Consider the following 23,091-nt stretch of genomic DNA (forward strand, 5'->3'; position numbering starts at 1 on the left):
TTGCTTCTCAGTGATTATAAAATTATTATTATTATTACAATAATTAAAAGGAAAAGCAGCACATCCTCAAATTCAAGAAGCTGGAAATCATGAACCAAAAAAATAAATTAAACAAATTTCCTGTGCAAACTGTCAAGACACCTGGCTACACGTGACAAAATCAAAATGTCGATTTCTCATATTTATCATGCCCAGGGCTGCAACTCATGATTATTTTCAGTGTCTATAATTAAATTTCATTTATTTATTTTTTAAATCAAAAATATTGGTCTATAAAAGAAACCCAGAAACTTGAAAAATAGTGTCTGAGTTTCCTAAAGAACAAGATGTTCTCAAAAGTTTCCCAAATATTTTAAGTTTGCAGCCATAAAGGAGTAAAAAGACCAGAATATATTCACATTTAAGAAGCTAGAATCAGAGAATTTTGAGTTTTTTTCCTAAAAATGACTGAAACTGATTAATCAGATATCAAAACAGTTAGATTAATTTAATAATGTTAACAGCTGATTAATTATTGCAGCTCTAATCATGCCTTAATTTGTAGACAAAGTAGATTTTTCCTGTCAACACATCACAACAGTTTAGCCTAACCTGTGGACATGTGCGTTTCTCCTCTATTCCACTGGATGGCGCTCCAGTCTGTGAGCTGCCATAAAGACCATGATTTAAAAAAAACTCTCATTGATCACCCAAGTTTTACTGAGCGGGAGCATAAAAATGCTTTAAATGTAAAAGAGAGTTTGGTGTATATTGTGCCTGAGCTTCTTCATCTTCTCATATGAATACTGAGCTGAATTCTTACTTTATTTACACCCTTCATGTTCAACATCTCATCAATTGTGTCCTGATTATAAAAAAAACCCCAAAACATCACACATTTAAAGTAATTTACTTTGCTGCATGAACATTTCACAAATGACAACAACGAAAAACATCAGCACATCCATCTGATGAACTCAAATAAAATACAGAACTTAGGCATGAAGTGTCAGAACTAATATTCTTCTCAATAATGCATATTAAATGTAGTTTTTTTTTTTTTTAATTAATACATAAATATAAATAAATATTCCTTTCACTTCTGATACAAAACAAAATTCAGTGTCAGTCATTTCAGTAAACAATCATCTGGTGTCAGCAAATATTTCAAAGAACAAACCTTTCTGAACAAATTCAGCAGTTTTTGTCCAAAATAACACATTTACTCGCCGACTGCTCTGATACCTGATCTGTTAAATGTTTGCAGGCACTGAAGAATCTGTCAAATGTTTTTAAATGAAAACTATAATTCACAGTATACTGAATCTTTTCATGTGTAACATCAAGTAATTCTTGTCACTGCAACCTCCAATGAAAATCACCATCTTCAACACCAATACCAACCAGAACAGCTGCACAATAAATAAAAAAAAATCACAGATACTTAAGTTAACCAAGTAGCTTTATGGCAAAAATCCTATTTAAACTAAACTAATCCTGTAATTCTTTCTAATCCTCACATTTCTTATATCTGCTGAAAATAAAAGTTGAAAAAGTGCAAAAAAGAAAAGAAAATCTTTGTGTTTAGTGCAGACACCTTGTGTCAAATCCAGCCTTCCTCCCTCCTGTTGGTCAGTTTCTGAACCTGTAGGAGATCGGCAGCAGCTTGTGAGTCTTCTTCATGGTCTGGACCTTGGCGTGCGTCTGGTCATCCATGGTCTTGTAGCACCGCCGGGCGTAATCCAACAACTTCTCCTTCGACGCCTCGAACTCCCCGACCTCTGCCACCTGCAGGAGATCATTACACAAACTTTTAAAAGTCTGAAATCCTGACTTATCTCAGTTCAGGATGACATTTGGTGTTTTTGGTATTACAGAAACATGTTTTCTACCTGTATACAGGAAAATAAAGATCTTAAGACAGATGATAGACAGAGCTGTCGTAACTGAAGAATTTAAAGTTAGGAATCCTAAGTTAGGATGGCAACAGATCCTGTCCTAAATTCTAAATAATTGCCAGAAATGGCAGCACCACTGTTTCAGGTCTCTATGGAAATGACAATGAAGAGGGGGAACACACAAACACTGAAACATTATGACTGAAAGGGTCCTACAGCGATATGAAGACACTTTAAATTTCCTGGATCACATATTAATGTGTATACATCTACTGTGAAGATAAGTTTGTGTTTGATCGACATGACATCAAATCTTTATCCTGACCTCGATGACTGGGTAGAAGATTTTTCAAAAAGGTGGGATTTCCTCTCCTCCACCAATTTTAATTTGCAGTTCAGTTTGCAGAGACAGTAAGTTTTCATTAACTGAATTTTAAAATGCCAGAAAATGCAAATTGTGTTTAGTAACCACGTTGTGCAGCCACCAGGGCCAGAATGACTCATTTAGAAACTTAAAGAAAATCTGTTAAGTTTGGATCAACTACACACCTATCTATCTAACAACTAAAACAAGAAGAAAGTGTTATTTTCACTGTGTACCGTTTTACAATATATACAGTAGTACATGCATCATATATGTATGGAAATTACGGATGTTCCTGGCGACTTAATTCTCCTGTTAACTACACAGAAATTTAAATTCAGGCAAGCTGACAAGTCTAAAAGTAGGAGACCACTCAGAAAACAGTTCAAATTGAGCACAATTTAATTGATAAGGTGAAACAATGTACTAAAAAATATTCTGTGTATTTAAGAGACATTTGAAATCCTATTCTTCAATAGCCAAAATGTATTTTAAATGCTGCTAAAATGTGAAATGCACAAGCGTCCTGCTCTGCTTTTAGGTTAACGTCTACATCTGTGCTGAATGTAGGGCTGCAACTGATGATTATTTTCATTGTTGCTTCATTTGTTGATTATCTCCTCAATAATCGATTGGTTGTTTGGTTTATAAAATGTCAGAAAATGGTGAAAAATGTCTATCAGTGTTTCTCAAAGCCACAGATGACCTGTTTATTGTCATGAAGGACTGAAGAGACCAGAAAATGTTCACATTTAAGAAGCTGGAATCAGAAAATCTTGACTTTCCCAAAAAATTACTCAAACCTATTAATTTAACATTCTATTCATAATCAGTCAATCGATTCATTGTTGCAGCTGTAGCTGAATGGAGTGAGTTATTGCTCCAGTCGAGTGATTATATACAACAGTAAACTGGCCTGTTGTGTTAATAAAATAATATTAATAATCTGGTGTTGACAAGTGAAAGTTGCGATGTTTAACAGACTACTTGACAAATGGTGCACATCTCTAACAGGACTATGAGAATAAAAATGTCTTTGCTGGCTTTACAAAGACCAGGGATCTTAATCATCATTTAGTTTCATCCATTGTTTTGGTGAGAAGCAGAAAACAGCTCAGACCTTCTCTGGAGCCACCAGCAGCAGCTCGGCGATGGGGGAGGTGGAGGCCATGGTGTTTCTGTCGACTCCGTGGATCTGGAAGGCTCGGGACATGCTCCTCACCCGCTGGTAGGTGGACAGGATCTTCTTATACCGAATCAAAACACCGTCTGGGTCTTTAACTGCAGAGGGGGAGTGAAGACAGAGGAGAGAAACAGAGGCTGGAAGAGTGAAAATGAGAAAAAAAGAGGCTGCAGCACACAGTTTCCCACACAGATTTAAATTAAAGGCTTTCAGCTCCTCTTGTTCTTTAAATACAGCTTGTTTTCATTTTTTAAATCTGCTTGGACAAATAACTTTGTGTATTAAACTGTATATTATATAACACAGCACAGCTGGAGGGAGGGTTATGCTGGTCATGTTTTCTGACTTTCACCTCTCTGTCTCTCCCTCCCGTGGGTGATCCTAAAGATCCTCCTCATCTTCATCCTCGGCTCTCCGTTGGCTCGCCCTCTGCCCTTCTTCTTTGACCCCTTGTCCAGCGAAGAGTCGTCATCTTCCTCCTCCTCGTCCTCTTCTACATATTCATCCTCGGTGTAGTATTTATCCTCCTCCAGATGAAACTCCTGCTTGACCGCAGCTGTGAGGAGTTGAGCAGAAATTAGTGTATCAGCGCCATTTACCAATGTTAAAGTCACGTGTCATGAACAGCAGCAGCGCTGATTATTTAATTCGTGTGTGAGATACTTCCTCACCAGAGATGGCGGTGCAGCGGCGGCTTCGGTTTCCTGGGCCCTGCAGGCGTTTGAGGGTCATGCCGGACCTGGTGGTCATGGGGGAGGGAGGAGAGGGAGGGCTGGCAGGCTGGACCTTCACACCACGCTGGACGTCTCCACACCACTCTGGCACTGTATGGAGTTATAAAAATACTGTTGTGAGGCTGAAGAAAACAAAATAGCTTCAAGTGTTAAAGGGTATGTTTCGCGACAGAGACGAATTTTTGAAATTGCTCCAGTATTCAGTGAGACCGCTGCAACCATCAGTGGGCTGCAACATAATTCCTCCAGACAACTACACACCAGGGCAGCTATAACTGATTTCATGATCGATTAACCGGTCGATCATTTACTCAATTAATTTGTTTTAAAATGTCCGAAAATGATGAAAAATGTAATTCAGAGTTTCCCTAAAACCAAAGATGACGTCCTCAAGTATCTTATTTTACCCACAACCCAAAGATATTCAGTTTACTGTCATAAAGGAGCAAAGAAACCAGAAAATATTCACGTTTAAGAAGCTGAAATCAGAGAGTTTAGTAGTCAATTAATCGAATACTCATTTTATTCTTTATTATTATGTTTTCTTTTTAGGGCTATTTTCTATAATTTCTATTTTTCTTTTTTTTAAATAATCATAATCTGCTTTTTAATTTCTGTATGCAATAAGAGTTAAATAGGCTCTTTTGATGTGTGGGTTTGAATGTTATTATGGGTATTTTGTACTGGCATGGTGCAAATATTCTTAATACATGTCTTAATATCTTTCTAGCACATTTTTCCTATCTTGTTCTTTCATGTAACCAAAAATTTGTGTAAAAAAGTAGGCTACATCAAATTATTCCTCAATATATATTTTCTTATGAGGGGTCTTTGAATTAGAAAAAGTCTGTACTAACCGATCAGGTGTATTGCACGGTACAGGTAAACTACGGGTAAATCTTTTTATCATGCATGTTACTTTGGACAAATCCATAATCATGGTCATAGACAGCTTTACGTATTTTTTTCCTCATGTTCACTCATTGAATGTTTTTGATTTTTTTGTAGTTACACCTGAACAAACTAACAACCAGACGTGTTTCCTGACGCCTCACCCTCGGGACTCCTCATGCTGACGATGAAGCGGTCCAGCTGACAGCGCAGGAAGTTGCGTTCCTCCTCCAGCTCCTCGATGCGCTTCTGCAGCCAGGCGTTCTTCTCCAGAGCGACGTACAGGTGAGCTCGCAGGTTAGAGACCAGGATGAACGGGCTGTACTGTGAGTGAGGAGGCTCCTGCACCACAGGCTCTGCAGGAGGAGACCATGGATCATTTTTCACTTTGAAAAAATAATTATAATCATTTTTAAGCAGGCGTGGTGACTGAGTGCTTTAAAATCCCTAATATTCCTCAACACTTTATTCAAAGTTGGATAAATTACAGTATCTGTGAAGTGTGGTTACAAACTTTTATATTCTGACTTGAACCAAGTTATAAAACTTCACAAACTTGTTGACCGTGATCATAACAGCAGTGGTCATGTGTCGTAGATGTGGCGTACCCTCCATCATCTGCTGCCCCTGGTTCAGGTGATAAGCAGGTGGTCTCTCAATACTCTCCTCCAGGGGAAAAGAGACCTCATACGCGTCCAGATACAAACCACCTCCACCTCCTCCTCCTCCTGATGATGTTGATGACTGGGGCATGTAGTGCTCTGACAGCCACACACAAGACAAGAGGAAACGAGGTGAAGATTCGGCAAAGTTGATACTATTTTCTTAAACTACTCATAAGACAAAGATGTGTGATGGATATGCATGGCTTACAAACCTTTCTGGGGGTAAATTCTACAAAATATCCAAACTTAGTACAAAACAAACCCCAGAGGCCGAGCTGACGTCTTCAAATGTCTTATTTTCTCCTAACTGGGGATGTGCCATTTCAATTCTTAGTATCAGTATCAGTCTGATGTTGGCCAGAAGCTTACAAGTCCATTAGCCTAAAGTATTATGTAAATGCTTAACTGCACTTCTTCACATTTAAGAAGCTAAAGTCAGAGAATTTGGTTTTTTTTTTTCAAACTGACTCAAAACTATTCATCAATAAATTAATCCTGTCGCAATCTTAACAATTGAAAAATATTTTTCAAGTCCTTCCTGTAATGATTATTCTCATGATCGATTAATCTGTCAACCATATTTTAGTCCAAAAAAAGTAAGAAAATTATTTTAAAAAAGTGTTTAAAAATAAGTATTTCCCCAAACCCAAGATGACGTCCTCAAATGTCTTGTTTTGTTCGCAACTCATAAAATGTTCAGTTTACGGTCAGAGAGGAGTAAAGAACCTGACAATATTCACATTTAAGAAGCTGAAATCAGAGTATCTGCACACTGTTTTAATTTAAAAAGTAACTCAAAACAATTAATAGATTATCAAAATAGTTTCCAGTTGATTTAATAGTCAATTAATAATCCATGGATTAACTGTTACCCCAAAGCAGAAACTCAATGTTGCACTAACAGTGTCCAACATGAAAAACTGGTATTGAGCCATTAGTGCTAAAAGTCAGAAACTCAAAGAAAATAAATTAGCAACAATTTAAAACAGAGTAAAGTTGAAAATTTCTCATTTGTAGCCACAGATTGTTTGACATATTTGCTTTATAGCTCAATATCAAAACCGTTGTAGATTAATTACTGTGGACTGACAAACTGTTTCAGCTCTAATAATCGCTAAAAATAAAATTAATAAAGTTATAACTTGTGTTTTAAGTAAAATAAACGAAAATACATGGAAATAAGTAAACCTAACAGTACATCAGTTAAACAGTCATAACATAGAAAATAAGTTGAACAGTGGATAAAACTAAATGAGGTACTGAGGCCGAGAATGGATTCGCTAAACAATAATAACGACTTTTAGGAGGAAATTAAGAAACAGGAAATGATTTGGTTAAATGCACCTTAATCTCTTATTAATATGAATTACCATCAGTTCGTTCAGGCAGTCAGTCAGTGTTTACAGGCAGTAAAGTCTATTAACAAACTTATTAATGCATTTAAAAGTTATTTAAACGCTCTGAAACGTTTAGCATTAGTAGCGACGTTTGCTCAAGGTGTTTACACGCCATTTAAATGTTGCAGTTACCTGGCGGGCTTGTATCGTCTCTGCTGGTTGGAGGATTCATGACTGACTAAAGATGAATAATAACTCAAATATTTTTTGTTAAACTTGTTATTATTTGTCTTCAGCTCTTCTGTGTTTAGTTATACTTCTGTAATACAGCCTGAAACGACCCACACCTGCAGCTCTACGGCCAACAAACCACACGTTCAGCAGCAATTACCTGATTATAAGTGACCAACAGGTGCACCGCGCGCAGGTTTGGTCGGCTCGCACATGCGCACAACGACGCCGCTCCTTCACCCCCGCTGAAGAAAACTCCTCAAAACCTCTAAAACTTGTCTGTGACTCCACAGCGACTCCCATCTGACCTCGGACGGAGGTGTTTCGTCTGAGAAGGTTGAAAAAGTATTGTGACGGGTCCAAACTCGGACCGGAAACGTGTCACCTGAGGGCGGTGCGCGCGCAGGTGGGTGGAGAACACCGAAGAAGAAACAAAGGTAAACGCGGAAGTAAAGAAAAGCTGCACGGAGGAGCTTCAGGGAGACGATACATCGAGATTTTGTGCAGCTGGAGCCACAACAATAACAAGTGAGTCAAAGCTGAATTTAAATTAAAATTAAATGACATGTTTTGTTTGAGTTTGATCACAGAATTAGGTCGAAGTCAGAAACGGCCTCACCTGTCCTGTCTGGGTCTGCAGCGATTCTTCATGAAGCCAAATAAGAAAAAAAAATCTGATTGTTCAGTAAAAAAAATCTGCACAGTGTAATCAAGATAAGTTCAAAGTTGTTACTTAATCATACATAAAAACCCATTTAAAATCAGTGCTCGGAAGTTGTACCAAATATGAGATACTTGTACTTTACCTCAGTCTTTTTTATGCAGCTTTATACTATTACTATACTCTTATAGACCAAGGACTAACATGATCATGTTTTAAAAGAGAGTTTTTTGTGATTTATATGTTTTATATATATTTTTTACTTCACTACAATTATGTGAAATCTTTAGTTACTATTTAATTAGCAAATTCAGACGTACACACAAAACGTAACAGGTTTTCATATTATGAGATTGTATAAGTACAGCTGAATCGATTCACTTAAAAATTTAAAAAACAAGAACAGTTCTTTCCTGACTGCAGATGGTCCATTTTTGCTGGAACCTCCTCAACAATACAGTGTCTCCTCTGTGATGGTTTTCTCTCACTTCCACCTTAAACTGCAGAGTTGTCCACTGAAAAGCAGCACTAACATTCATGACAGTTTTCTATTTATGCTTCTTGACTTTTAGGACTTGCATTTAAAATATTTTTTCTGTTTACAGTTTTTATTGTCATGCACCAAAAGACCAAGGCAAATTTCTCATATAATATTTTTGTGTATCTGACTCCAGTCTTTCACAGTCTCATCATGGCCCTGTGTGACGGCCTCTCCCACTGTAAACTGGCTCTGGCCTTTGCTGTGTTGATGGATTTAGTGGGAGGAGCCGCTCTGCTGTTGGGAGTCTTCGCCCCACTGGAGATCAAAGGACAGGACTTCGGAGACTTACTGGTCTATACCGGTGAGAAAACACGCAAAGGATAGTGAGTGAGGAGATAAAATAAGAAACAAGAGAAAACATCAAAATAAGATTAAAAACTTTACTCCTTGTCTCCCTGCAGGAGCTCTGTTCGTGCTGTGCTCTCTGGCTGGATGGGTGCTGTGGTACAGCGGAAACATCGAGGGCCTGACGTCCAAGAAGGAGCTGGGACACATCAGCAGCGCCGTTGACCGGCTGGCTCGCAACCTCAGCCGCAAGATCCTCACATACAGGACCCAACGCTGAGCCGCCGGGACTCAGCGTCAGGAAGCCTAGATTTCAGTTTAAAAGCCTTTTGTTTGTCAGTATTATGTTAAATTTATCTTTGTTACTTTTACGACTGAAAAACACTGAACAGTGTTACAAGCATTTCAGTTATAGATATGCACCCATGGTCTGTTACGCAGTCGTTATTGATATTTTATTGTGATTAGTATTATTTCTCATAGTGTTTTAGATGTGACTGACATTTAGTGAAACTGTGGTTTCATGTTGGATTTCAATAAAAGCCTTTTTATACATGATAAAATGACTATTTGTAATTACATTTTTGTAAATTCAATGTCTATGTAAAGGACCGGTGTGTAGGATTTAGTGACCTCCAGTGGTGAGTTTGCAGACTGGGGGGCAACATAGTGGCCTCCATGGAAGAGAACCTGCTCCCTCTGTAGATATGAAGGACTATTATTACTTATTCTAAACAGAAACACAACAATTCTTATTTTCAGGTGATTGTTTCTGTCAGTTGATCCCCAAATTCTTTGGTAGTTTGTTCTTAACCAAGTACAATGTCCCTCTAAAAAATAGATTTTTTATACATTTTAACTAAAAACAGATGAAGCAGTTAAACAACAAAATAATGAGAATTTAAATATTGATATACACAGAGATGCAGCACTGCTTATATATGTCATTATACATGTTCAAAAAATAATAGAACCCACATATGGTGAGGAGAGCATATTCTGGATTATACATTATACAATATATTTACTGTATGTCATTTTATGTCATTACTGTATCACTGAATGTTTTGCTTAAAATACATTTCTGCACATATGGCCATGGCGAAACATGCATTAGAACATTTAAACAAAAACACCATTAAGTTAAAAAAAATTAGGTAGAAAATAAAATTTAAAAAAGACAAAAAGTATGGCGTGTTTACAGTGCAGTAAGTTTCCCCAAATTCAATCATGCAAGGACACATGTAGAGAAATGAATCAATCAAAGGCAGATAAATTTAATTTATTTACACAGTGCTATGCTATTTTACTGTTATAATGTCAACAAATTATGTTTTTGTACTTTTTCTCTAAATGTAAATATAACATTTGTATCTTTATCTGGTTTGTTTTTGTGCTGCCTTATTTCCTCTTGCTGGGATTCAATAAACAGTTAATTTTCTAAACTTACATTCAGAGTTAAAGGAGTAATTCTAATCTATACCGACCTCTAATGGTGACCAATGAGAATTACAACAGTATCAGTAGACCAGTATCCATATGTGGCATGTAGAGGAAAACTCAGAACAGATATTTTATTATTAATGACAGGAGCAAAGGGATGTGCAAACTAAATATACTGCAACATAAATTCAACAACAGCATGTGTCGTCCACCAGAGGGCAGTATAAAGCACAGCATCACAGTCATTTTAGGCTGATTAATGAACTTCACCTTTCCATCTGACTCTGCTCAGTTAATCTGATTCACCTTTCACCCTGTTGCTGAAAACACACGGCCATGTTCGGGGTTACGGAGTTCTCACTGTGGGATTATTGTAACCTGTTGCTCTACAGTGGCTGTAACAGACCAGTTAATCCATAAAACAAACCATTAGATCAATTACAGCAACAGCAAAACAAACAGTAATCAGGTCAAACACAAAAAGGTGACTAATCATTTTGGGTTTGCCACATTTAGATTTTGATTTATTTCAAAAACAAACTTAAATATAAAAATGTTATTGGCTGTATATGATAATGAGAATTTAAAAATTAAAAACTTTCAACACCACAAACAAAGCAAAACTTAACTTCATGTGAAGTGAAGAATATTTCACAATCATTAAAATATCTTAAATTTATTATGAAAAGCAACCTTGACAATCTGGAAAGAAAAATAAAGACATTCAAAGGAGACCTGAGTGTCAAGACACATAAAGACATACAAAACAACTCAGAGGAGCCACTAAACTGCCACAAAGTCACACAAAACTACCACAAAATGACATAAAACAACTTAAAGGGGTGACAAAAACTACCACAAAGAGACACAACACAACTATGATGAGACGCAAAATAAGTGAGGAAACACAAGACAACCACAAAGAGTCATAAACTGAAAATGAGGAGACACAAAAGTACAACTGAGAGACACAAAATCACCACAGAGAGACACAACACTATCATAGAGACACAAAACAACTCAGAGGAGTCACAAAACGACCAGAGAGAAATATAAAACCACTACTAGGAGACGCAAAACAACAACAGAGACACAAAAGTAACACAAAAGGACAAAAAATGACTACCAGGAGACACAAAACTCGGCCAAAGAGACACTGTGGAGCTTTTTGCATGTCTGTGTCTATGCAGATTTTCAGTTTTGGGACTTTTTAATAACTAATCTTGTTATAAAATTTGTGTCTGTGCAGAAATTTAAACTTTTACGTGATCTTCCAGTCAGAGACTTTCTCTGATGCCTGATAAAAACATTCATCTCTCCTGGAGACCCAGTTTGACTCGTCGTCCTGGGACAGTTCCCCTGAGTTTACCTGAGCTGGCCTGCTATGTTAAATCCTCCACCATGTGGTAAACCGAGTGGATTAAATCTGGACTACAGCAAACAGTTTCTTATTTCTATCTGCTTCTATTTGACTCAGGTTCGATCTAAACTCAGATCTGTCCTTCGGGTCGTTGGCAGGACTCTGTAGTTATGAAGACTCTGATATCAGTGTCAGCGCTCCTCGACGGCTCCCTGACCCCCCGGTGTGTAAAACCCCCTCCACTCTGAATGAACGTATCGTGAGCAGGGTAGTCCCCTCGCAGACAGTTGGTAATGGGATTATGAGGACACTTAGTATGAGTTCACCGGCCTTGTTTTGAATTCTTGCAGGTGAAGTCAGGCCGCTGAACTCAGATATGTCAAGTCTTTAAATATCAGGTACAACCCAGATTCCAAAAGAGTTCGGATGTTGTTTAAAACATAAATAAAAACAAAATGTAATGATTTGATAATTATAAGATAAGTACTTTAAGTGTACTTAATTTCCATTTAATGCTTCTTTGGGAGCCATTATTGTACTTTTTACTCCACATAGATATAAATATACAATATAAGACCATGTTTGTTATTTAGGTAATAACACCTTTTAAATCTTTAAAGCCCAGCTGTACAGTATATTAAAGTGCTTGTTTAAAGCAGTTATAATAAATAATTAAGATAATTTAAATCACAATGCAGATGACTGTGTGTAAGGTGAAAAGTGTCACTCAAACTCACAGAGTTATCACCCGAGTCTGTAGTTTTCCTCAGGTCACCAGAGCATTTTAGCGTCTCTCAGCTCAGTTTTGGTCAGCAGGCAGCCGTTTACAGTGAAAAAGACCCGCTGTAAACTACCTGCTCAACACCAGACGACAGACTTAGCAACCACCCGGTGAACATAGACGGAGCATATAGCAGCTAAAGAAGAAAATATTTCCTTCAGGAGTTGGTGGAGACCAAAAACAGAGCTAAAAGCAAAGTGAGTAGCGGACTTACATCCATCAGGTGGACATAAACACAACTCCAAATGAATAACTAAGTTGTTCCATGTCCTCTGGGTGTGTTAAAAGTTAAAAGTTAAAACTTCATATAGCTTGTTTTGCTGCCCCCAAGTAGACAAAAAAAAGTTAGCTTTAATGGGCAAATCAACTTTAAATGGCATTTAGGAATATTCTGTTTGGAAAAGACGTGTCACGTGTCATTTTGCCTCATTTATTTCTAAATGATAAACAGCCAAACCATGTTTACTGCAGTTCCATCCATTTACTCAGACATGCTGGTCATCTAACACCAAAAAGTCATGAAGTTTTTTGTTTGAACACGCAGGAATCCTGCAGTTGTTCCTCTTTGTGTTGAATTTCTTCGATCTTCTGGTTCACTGCTGATCTGACCTCCCTCTGCTCCCACAACTATAGTATCCACACTGGGAGCCATGATGCCGATTAGAGCGTCTAGATTAAACTTTCCTCACCTGAGAATAGATTTGGCAAAGTCAGGCCAAAGGGATCTAATAATCAGCCGTGTTCTGGTAACCACCGATTCTCCATTCCCTGTATCGATTCTCTGTCTATTTTGCATCCTCCTTGCCAAATCCTCCTTACGCCGCCTAAAATCACCACCTTCGCTGCTTCGCTCCTTCTGTTCCTCCATTTTAATCTCCTCCTGCAATCAAAGGATTCTCTTTCTTAGAAATGAGCCTAAACCAGGTTGTGGGTTAAGGGCGAGATTGAGACAGGCGAAGGTTCATCTCGAGAGCCAAGGGACAAAAACTCCTAATCCAATAAATCCAGACTCTTTAGTATTTGTAGCCTGAAGGGAAAATCCCCGTTCTAAAAGAAGAAAGATCTGATGAAGAAACGAGGTACAACACAGCGAGGATCAACCTGGGAGCTTTCCAAATCTTTAACACTTCAGCTCAAAAAGTGACAAAATCAAAATGTTTATTTGACCAAAAACATTTAAACCTTTGGGACAGAAATAAACTTGTTGCTTGATTTAAACATCAGTGGGTGGAGCGGAGAAGTTACAGCCCATTTTTAGGCACTGAAGTTTTGTAACAGGCCCTGAAAATCTGATGAAATATGGCTGAGCCCATTTTTGTAAATATGCCGTTATATACTGCAAATACAAATTATGCAGAAACTGTGGTCAAACGTGTATGCATAACAAAAAAAGTCTATAAAACAAATTTAGAAAATAGAACAAAAATAATAACTTAATCCAAATTCTTTTCAAAAAGCCTCCATGCTCATGGCAATTTATAAAATACTAATCTACAGATTCTTGTACGTTGAAATCTTTGTTGTCATTCCATGGTTCCATGATTGCACTTTCAAAATAAAGCTTGCTGAGACATTTCAGGTGATGGGCGCTGTTTTGGCAGGTCTGGGCACCAAAACTACTTGGTTAGGTTTAGGAAAAAATCATGATTTGGGTTAAAATAACTTCCTTAAAACAATCAACACTGATTATTGGTCTCACACAGGAATTAAACCCCTGCCTCTTACGCCTAAATCCAGCCCATCCTCCTTTTTTCACAGACTTTGTTGCTCTTTATATTTGTCTTTATTAGTTTGATCATGATGACAATTGGTGTCCATGTGCACTAATCTATAATTTAATTTTGTAACTATTTTACTTTACTTTTTTCTTTATTTCTTTATTTAAAAGACACCAGCTACAGTTACAAGCACACTTTATACCAGGTTTTGTCTTTATTCTGAAAAAGACAACATTCCTACTAAGCTGTTTACATGGATATTAAAACTGAATATTCCTTCAATATTCCTGTTTACATGCAGCTGTGCATACTCTTATTATGGAAGCTTCTTTCCATCAAAATAGTGTTTTTCCAAAGTTTTCCTCCAGTGGTGGACTTGTTTGACAGTGCAAACACAGCCTCCCTCTTTCATTCATTTACCCACGTTATTAAAATGGTCAGCATTATGATATTTGCCCAAGATCAACAAATATGTTGCTATCAAATGTTTACAATAATATTTAAGTGTTTCTCCCTCCAACTACAAATTCTTTTTATGCACATATTTCTACCTGGATAGTTGGTTTGTTAACAGCACAGAGCAGAAGAGGTTGTGTCACAAACTGCTGTAAAAACCCCAACTGAGATGCACATTCTGAATTTCCACGTCCAAATAATGCTCCTAAAAACACAATAATAGCAGCGTATTAATCAGAATATGCTCCATTCAGAATAAGGCCCAATTCAGTTTACTTGACTTTTATCAAATCCAGAATGTTGCCATATTAGTGGAAAACGTGTGCATGTAAACGTGGCCATTGTCTCAGTTTAAGGAGCCATTTTACTGAAAAGGTGACATTGATTTTGCGTGTCCTCCCGCAGAGCTCTCCAAAGCCTCTGCAGCCAGATGGCAAAATCCAAATCACCTGTGGAGCCGCGGCGGACGGTGCCAACAGGGAGGCAGGCAGGGTTGCTGAAGTTAGGCCTCAGCACGTCAGCGGAGGAATTAAGTTGTTTTATTTAAAACAGTAGAGAGATCAGAAGTTTGCCAAGAGAGCTTAATGTAGATGCTGCTCTATACTTGTCCCACGATGAAGAATCGATGCAGCCACGAAAGCAGAGGGTGTGGAGGATGTCTGCAGGGAAGTTATGTCATCTTAATCAGACTGAATGCACATACAGTGGCCATGCTCAGACTCGGACGTTGTTGTTGTTACTGTGCTTGGTGATATGATCTAATAGGGGAAAGTTTCTGAGTTAACGCCTCGATCCACAGCAGCCGTCCAGAGTTCAGGTGTTAGTTTGCATCATGTTACCTCATCACAGGTAACTGAAAAATAACAGACAAAACACGCAAGTATCTGAAACCACTGATAAATAAATCAGAAATATATAATTTAAAGGAATGTGTATCTATTGCAGTCCATTGCCTTGAAATTTTGAGTTGTCTCAACATTTTGAATTTTTACAGTGTATATTTAGAAATTATTGTTAAAGTATGCAACCCACTTTTATCCCGGAAAATGATGTAAGTAAAACTAAAATATACTGTAAGTATATTTGTGGGCATCATTAAGAGAAATGGGGAATAAGACGCAACAAATTTCTCCTGCCAGATTCAAAGGCAGCAGTAACAAGGACACAAATGTAGACGAGCACAATTCAAGGATGTACTGAAGAAGGTAAAGACATGTCAGCTAGACAGGAGGTGAGGGTGCAAAGTGCAAAGGCAGAGCATGATCAGTCCATGGATCAGGCAGATGGCTGGTTAATGCAGACACATGCAGATTTCAGGGTAAAAGGTTCAGATTAGAGGTACAAGTTCAGATTGAGGTAACAGGGTACACGCACAGGTCAACATATGTGGAAAACAAGGCAAGAAGTAACTCTGAAAATGTGGCTCTTGACTGGGGAAAAGGGGATGGTTTTTGTTCTGACTGGACTGATGAGGGAAGGTGGACAGGGTAGAGAACAAAAGGGCATCTGGAAGTGGAAATGTGGCTGGAGGGAGGGGCAGAGAGGCAGAATGGGATGGTCACTGTGATTTTTTCTCCTCCTATAACCATACATTATACTGAGCTCGTGGAGAGGCGAGGGAAGGGAGACGGGAGGTCAATGTGACTCTCACACAACAAATTCTTGCTGCCACGCTTCAATGAGGTAGTTTACAACTACCGAGGGACCACGGTTCCCTGTAAAGCAGGTGTACTGCAGTGGAAGTTGATGGACTGATTTACAGCAGAGCAGATGGTGGATCAGCAGTCAACACTCAGTTAAGCGCATATAAAATCTCCCGCCGTACTCTTGCCACCGCTCTCTGGATTTAAACTTTTAAGTCTTTCCCTGCGTGACAGTCTCAGGTAGTTTTGGAAGGGGCTCTCTTTGTCACTTCGCTTGATCAGGTTTATTTATGCAGTGGATACAACCTGCAGAATACTCGTAATCAGGTAACATTTCAGTGCCAGGTTGGGTCAGCTGACTTGTTTTCCTCCGTGGGCAGAGACAGGAGTCAAGCTGTGATGAGGGGTTAAGTCTGACTTTTGACCCGGGTCACATGTCAGCGCCCGATCAAAAGGTGGCTGTTCAGACAGGATGAGCATTTTAGGTGAATGTGAGATAACCAACTGTCTCTAACAGCTAGCTATTTCAGACTGGGCTATTTCCAGAAACAAAAGTTTATTCTGAAAGTTTGAGTGTTGATTCTTGAAATATTTGAGTTTAGTGAAAGAAAATGGCAAATTTACAAGACATTGCTATAATGTAACATCTCTCTAACATCTCTCTTTTGGTCCCCAGCAATGCATCCACCAAGTGTGAAGCTGATCAGATGAACAGCTGCGGTTCCATTTCAGTCAGATAACTCACAGTAATGACAATAATGGCATAACGATGACCATGTTTTGAGGAGGGTATGACTTCAGCTGCTCAGCAGTCCTGTTTGGTCTCTGTTGTCATATTTCATGCTTCATAATGCACCACATATTTTCAGTGTGAGACAGGTCTGGACCGCAGGCAGGTCAGTCTAGGACCTGAACTCTTTTACTATGAAGACACGCTGTTGGAACACGTGAACAATGTGTTTTGGTGTCGTCTGGATGGCAGCTCCAAAACCACAGATGTGACATTTACCCATGATGCCATGAGCACTAACACACCGCCACACCATCACAGCTGCTGTCTTTTGAAGTTAGTGCTGGTAACAATCTGGATGGTCTTTTTCCTCTTTAGCTTTACACTTTACACTTTTCCACTTTGCGTCTGTCCATCTCAGATGAGCTCGGACCCAGAGAAGTCTGCAGCGTTTCTAGATGTTGTTGATATATGTCTTTCTCTTTGCATGGTAGAGTCTAGAGTCTGCTGCATTTGTGGATGCAACAACAAACTGTGTTTATTGACAACGGTTTTCCAAAGTGTTCCTGTGCTTTAAGACAGTGCTGCCTGAGGGGTCAAAGGTCACAGACAATGGGGCAATTTCCCTCATAGTCTAAATTTCAGGAGTGACTAGAAGATCGTTGCCCAGAGGTCAGTAACGTAACAGGGAACCACACAGAAATGCCCCCAAATTAATCCAAAAAGACATCAACTAGTAAAGAAATTCATTCAATTCCACATCTTGTTTGTGTCTGTATGTGTGTCCCTTACTTCAACTTCTTTCAACCCTGTTTGTGAGAAACACTTCGTAAATTAAATGTGACTTGACCTTTTGACTTCATGTAGAAAAAAAAAACAAAAAACAGTAGCAGCAGCTCAGTAAGCTCAGGTGTTCACATGGGTTCTGCTGTGGCTCCGCCTCGGAGTGATCCAGCTTAATTGACTTATCTCAGCAAGAGGAGACTGATTTCCTCTGCTGCTCAGAGACAGAGCATCAGTGTTTGTCCTGGACTCCTCAGCTGGTCACACAGGTAGGAAACAAACAGAGCTGCGCTACATTTGCAACTTGAAATATCACACCGCTTAAGACTCGAGAAACTGAACGCTATGAATGACCATCGGACCTTTTGACTTTCTTGGACTACTGGTATTAGTAATATTTCAGTCGACTTTTATTGGATAAAACTTAATAAGTTAATAAGTTTAATCAATATTTATTTATGCCAAAGCATGTTGTATGGATCTGCCAGGGATAATTAAGACTGAATTGGTGTGTGTAGGGATGTTAACCAAAAACAAACCAGGGCTCTACCAACTCATCTATAGGCTGACTTGGACCTCTGAAGACCCTGAATCTTGTGGATGACACTTGGTGCCGCCTACAGAAGCAACATCTGGGAAGTTGTAGTTATTCGGTGGTCCCTTCAACTACTGCGCCACCCTGCTCAACAATCAAAACCATACTAAACTAACCTCATTTCCATTTTAACTACAACCCCACGGCAAAAAGTGAGAGTTGAGTCTGGGTAAATGATCAGTAGACAAAATCAATAGGTTAAAAGTTCTCAACCACACTTGGTTGGTGCGTAGAAAGCAGGGTTGAAAAAAGTCTGGTCACTCAAGAACTTTTCTCAACTTCTTGGGTCAGTGCCATGTTAGTCAGATTATCTTCTTTACATTTTGATGTGCATTTGTCAAAATGTGTCAGGTAACATAATTAAATGGCTTCTATTAAATTATTCTGCTGGTACCATCTGTATGGAAGAGCACTGTGCTTTTGGAAAACGTGATTGCTGTTCCCTCCGTACAAGATGACATTGACATGAGAGTAACCACACCCTCTCTCTCTTTTGCCAATAACAAATTGGCTTGCCGCTTTTTTTAGACTACCGGAGGGGTAGAGAACTGCCAAACTGTCTGAGGCACCACACTGTTGATAAACAAGCACATGAGGCTTGACCAGAGTTGAACCCTGTCCGTGACACCTCTTGCTGGTATTCCTGATGGTTGATTGGATTAATGAGCTTACCAAGTGGCTTCTGTTCTTTTCACAGCATATGCTTCTGTGGGCTGAATCATAGGCCAGAACCAGGATCAAGAAGGCCATACCTGAGGAATAGTCTTCTCTTTACCAGTTTGACTGAGTAGAGGAGGCAACTCCCTAGGTCAAAGCTGTGTTAACTGCCCCAGAAGAGCTTGAGGGCCACAAATACACATTTGATATAGCTCTAAAACACCACAGACACCACCAACAATGGGTAACACCAAGAGCGGCGCTGTGTCCAAGGAGATCCTGGAGGACCTGAAACTCAACACCAAGTTCTCAGAGACTGAGATTGTCCAGTGGTATGAAAACTTCAAGAGGCAGTGTCCAACAGGGCGCATCACAAAAGAGGAGTTCCAGGGCATCTACAGCAAGTTCTTCCCAGACAGTGATGCCCAAACATACGCTCAGCATGTCTTCCGCTCCTTTGACACAAATGACGATGGCACACTGGACTTCAAAGAGTACATCATCGCTCTGCACATGACGTCAACAGGGAAGACCACCAGGAAACTGGAGTGGGCCTTCTCGCTGTTTGACGTGGACAAGAACGGATACATCACCAAGTCAGAGGTCAAGGAAATCTGCTCGGTGAGTTTTTGACAAAGGGAAGTGATATAGTTGGCTTCCTGATGTTTGGGAATTGTTTGAAGAAACAGTTGAGTACTTTGAGAATGGCGACTTCTTGCTAAGAAACTCGGCATTAGCAGGAACAAACAAGAGGCATAGAAAACTGTATTATCTGCATAGAAGTTGATATTAGACTGTCCTGCGTTGTATCTGATAGCGGTTTCTGGACCAGCCATTGGCAGGTTCACCCGTGAGTACAACGGTTTAGGAGTTGGTTTAGGTTCCCTTGCATACTTTTCAGAATTTAATGTAGTACGATTTGGTGGCATGGATGATTGGTTGATTGGTATGTGATGGCTTTGCTGAAAAGCGAGAGAAAAGGATGGGTGGATGATTGAGGCGACATAAGAAAAGGCACAAAGGGAAGACGACTGCAGTGACTGACATTTGCTGACCATCAAACTCTGAACGAAGCTACATGTATGATAATTATACATGATTTAAAAGGAAAAGGTTACAGTAGTAGGTACTGCCCAGTCATGTCTCAAAAAAGATGCTGCTTTATTGGGACGAGTGACTCTTTTTAAATACAGATTCCCCTTTTTTAGATCCATTAGCATCAACTCACTCAGAAATAACACTCAATTCCCAATCATCAAACTGAACTGCAGCATTGAAAGATATTTTGCATCTTAGTTAGGTAACTTTTTTTAAGACACAGGATTAGACTTTAATTAATGCTGATAAATAGTTCAGGGTGACTTAAGGGCTACAGAGAGCTTTGGTGAGAGCACAGGCGGAGATAAACCATGATCTGTAAATTATGGTAACCACTTGTTTTAAAAATGTGCATTAGAAGAAACTTTTCCATCTTAAAATCTTGTCGGTCGTCAGGTACAAAGTTAGCAAACAGCAAATTTCTATTATTTCCTAATGTTATTGTGCACTGCAGAAATTGCCAGAAAATAGGGTCTAAAAAAGCCAAATCCTTCTTCAGTCTGACTGCAGTATGTCTGAATAAGACAATTCATTACTGATTTGACAGCTTGGCCATTTTCTTTCAGTAATATTTTCTTTAAGCCCTGCAATTTGCAGCGAAATGTGAGCTAGTACTTTCAGTTTTCTCAGAGCTGCACATCCTCCCTAGTTTTTGTGATGAGATTATTCATTGTCTTTGCTGAAATGTAAAAGGCTTCAGACACTGATCCAATCTGTTGGTGTGAAAGTCATGTCGAGTCATCGTTAAAAAGGTTAAAAAAGAGACAGGAACCCAAGGATGTAAAGATCATCACTATCGGTCTATCAGTCACTGTCTTCTGTTTGTCGTTTTCCTAACAGGCAATTTTCAAGCTGATTCCTAAAGACGAAGTGGCTGAGCTGCCTGACGATGAAAACTCAGCTGAGAAGAGGGCAGATAAACTCTGGAAATTCTTTGATAAGGGTGACAATGGTGAGATACAATCACTCAAAGTGAGACATTAATGAATAAATATGAGACCATGGAAATGATTCACGATTCTCCAAAAAGGGGCCTGATGTAAAGGTGGGAGGGACGAACATATTAAAACACAGTGGGCAGAACAAACAACCATAAACTGTCACTATTTTGCATTATAGCATTATTAAATGCTGCAAATTAATGTTCAATCCAGTTCAATTCCATGATTCTTGATACCCAATCTGATACGACAATAAATGACAAAAATGAAACACAGATTCCAGGTACATATTTTGATGACAGGACAGTATCCTAGTACTACGAGCTGTGGTTAGACTGTGTTATCCTAAACACAGCAGCTTTTAACATTTAGTCATTGCAAGTATTGTGGAACATAGTTGTCTACAAAGCAATGCCAGGTAACGTATTTAAGGATAAAGATAACATTTTTCATAGCCTGTAAATGTAATGTTAACATGAATTGAACCTCGCTCACTTTGTATTTGTAAAATAAATATGGATGTCTGTCTCTGAAGTGCTTTGCTGAGTTGGGAGTGTTTTCTCCTTTCATCTGAAAAGTTCGATGCCACTGTTTGCATGCTAATTTTTGATAAAATGCCTCGAACGCAAAGCACAACTGTCCATACACGACTGTTTTTATTGGCTACACAATGAGCTGCACCAACTCCAATATAATGCACGCGTTCTTCCGTGCCGTCACGCGTTCCTCTTCATTCAGCACTTAACAGCAGACTACAACACTTAGGCTAAATGCCCCCATCAGGTCTGGAAGAAATGCATCCCCAGTACCCTACCATACCACATCCCTATCTCTGGTACCTTTGAGAAGAGTTCATTTAATTTTATGTCATTAGCTTGAGCTAATCTTCTTTTTCTTTTCCTGTTCTCCCTCCAGACCGGGTTGCAGAAGGAGAGTTTATCCAGGGAGTGTTGGACAACGAACAGGCTCTTCGTTTGATTCAGTACCAGCCTTCAAAGTAACTCTTCTACAGATTTATTTTATCTCTTTCCAGTTCTGACTTTTCAGTTTTACCCTTCACTTTGTTGATGCAATGACACCTGACGACACCGTCACATGATGTGAACACATAGCAGGTGTGACCATGATGCCCCATTTCTCAAAATAAAATAACAATAGAAAATGCCGTCCAGGGCTTTATAACATTTGGTACCGGTGTATATGTGCTGTTTACTTTATCATACAGAGATCACCCCAGGAACTCCTAGGTTACTACTGTCTGTCTACCATGTAATATTCCCTCATACAAATATAACCTAATTGGCACTTTGCCACAGCTAAATAAAACGTGAATATAATTTGTCTGTTAAGATTAGCCTCTTAATTGAAGTTTCAATAGATAAAGCACATGTGTGTTCTAGCAACTCAAGCACACATTTTAAAAAGATACCATGTAATGTGCTTTAGTTCAAGTACCCTTATTTGTTTTTTTTCTGCTGAACAGCCACTGCTGGTCTTTGTAGTCTCTCATTTTACCCTGGGATGTTTTTTTAAACCGTGACCAATCTGTAAGCGCAGAAAGGTGTAATTGTACCTGGGCACTTGTTAATGTCTAATTTTGTGTCTTCTCCAGGTCTTAAGTCAACCGTGTGGCACGATCCTACATGTCTGATGTTCTAGTTAAGTTGTGCATATTGGAGAATAGGTTTGTTCCTGTATGACAACATGTAAAACTAAATGTTGGTCCTGGATTCCCCTTTACAGTAAATTCAATAAATCAAATCCACCAAATTGTAATAGAATTTACGGTGTCAGGAGTCTTTTTGTCATTTTTCTGTCTCGTTTTCAGTCTTCTGTTATTGCTAATAAAAACTAGGATACCGTGTCACAGTTACAGTAACTTTTGATCCAGCAACAACTTCAGCATGGAGAGAACCAGTCTGTTCTCACCAGTCGGTTCTTGTGGTCCCGGAAAGGTGCTGGTGTTCTCTGGCTGAGGTAACTTTGAGTATGACCTCTGTGATTCCAGGTGTGTGTGTGTGTGTGTGTGTGTGTGTGTGTGTGTGTGTGTCCCGCCCCCTCTGGTATTTCCAGGTATGCTCACAGTACCAACAAACCGTAAGTCTACATGTGCTCAA

General features: G+C 39.0%; 3 protein-coding genes across 3 annotated transcripts; 2 read left to right on the forward strand and 1 right to left on the reverse strand.

Annotated features, from left to right (window-relative positions):
* Nucleotides 1-1,029: 1,029 nt before the first annotated feature.
* LOC146313473 (coiled-coil domain-containing protein 106-like) lies at nucleotides 1,030-7,530 on the reverse strand. Its single transcript, XM_084738884.1, has 7 exons — nucleotides 7,244-7,530; nucleotides 5,658-5,810; nucleotides 5,214-5,405; nucleotides 4,096-4,248; nucleotides 3,777-3,980; nucleotides 3,362-3,522; nucleotides 1,030-1,767 (listed from the first exon to the last, which is right to left on the reverse strand). Exons 1-7 carry the CDS (start codon nucleotides 7,281-7,283, stop codon nucleotides 1,612-1,614), a joined length of 1,059 nt encoding a protein of 352 aa, XP_084595010.1. The 5' UTR covers nucleotides 7,284-7,530; the 3' UTR covers nucleotides 1,030-1,611.
* Nucleotides 7,531-7,663: 133 nt separating this feature from the next.
* On the forward strand, nucleotides 7,664-9,332 carry tmem238a (transmembrane protein 238a). Its single transcript, XM_084738885.1, has 3 exons — nucleotides 7,664-7,810; nucleotides 8,618-8,785; nucleotides 8,886-9,332. Exons 2-3 carry the CDS (start codon nucleotides 8,635-8,637, stop codon nucleotides 9,047-9,049), a joined length of 315 nt encoding a protein of 104 aa, XP_084595011.1. The 5' UTR covers nucleotides 7,664-7,810; nucleotides 8,618-8,634; the 3' UTR covers nucleotides 9,050-9,332.
* Nucleotides 9,333-17,892: 8,560 nt separating this feature from the next.
* On the forward strand, nucleotides 17,893-22,519 carry LOC146313475 (recoverin-like). The gene is made up of 4 exons (XM_084738648.1): nucleotides 17,893-17,952; nucleotides 18,976-19,556; nucleotides 20,874-20,985; nucleotides 21,890-22,519. The coding sequence occupies exons 2-4, from the start codon at nucleotides 19,176-19,178 to the stop codon at nucleotides 21,973-21,975; spliced, it is 579 nt and encodes a 192-aa protein (XP_084594774.1). The 5' UTR covers nucleotides 17,893-17,952; nucleotides 18,976-19,175; the 3' UTR covers nucleotides 21,976-22,519.
* Nucleotides 22,520-23,091: the final 572 nt, after the last annotated feature.

The sequence above is a fragment of the Lutjanus erythropterus genome, chromosome 16 (genome assembly GCF_056507025.1).
Source record: "Lutjanus erythropterus isolate fLutEry1 chromosome 16, fLutEry1.hap2, whole genome shotgun sequence".
NCBI classification, from domain to species: domain Eukaryota; kingdom Metazoa; phylum Chordata; class Actinopteri; order Lutjaniformes; family Lutjanidae; genus Lutjanus; species Lutjanus erythropterus.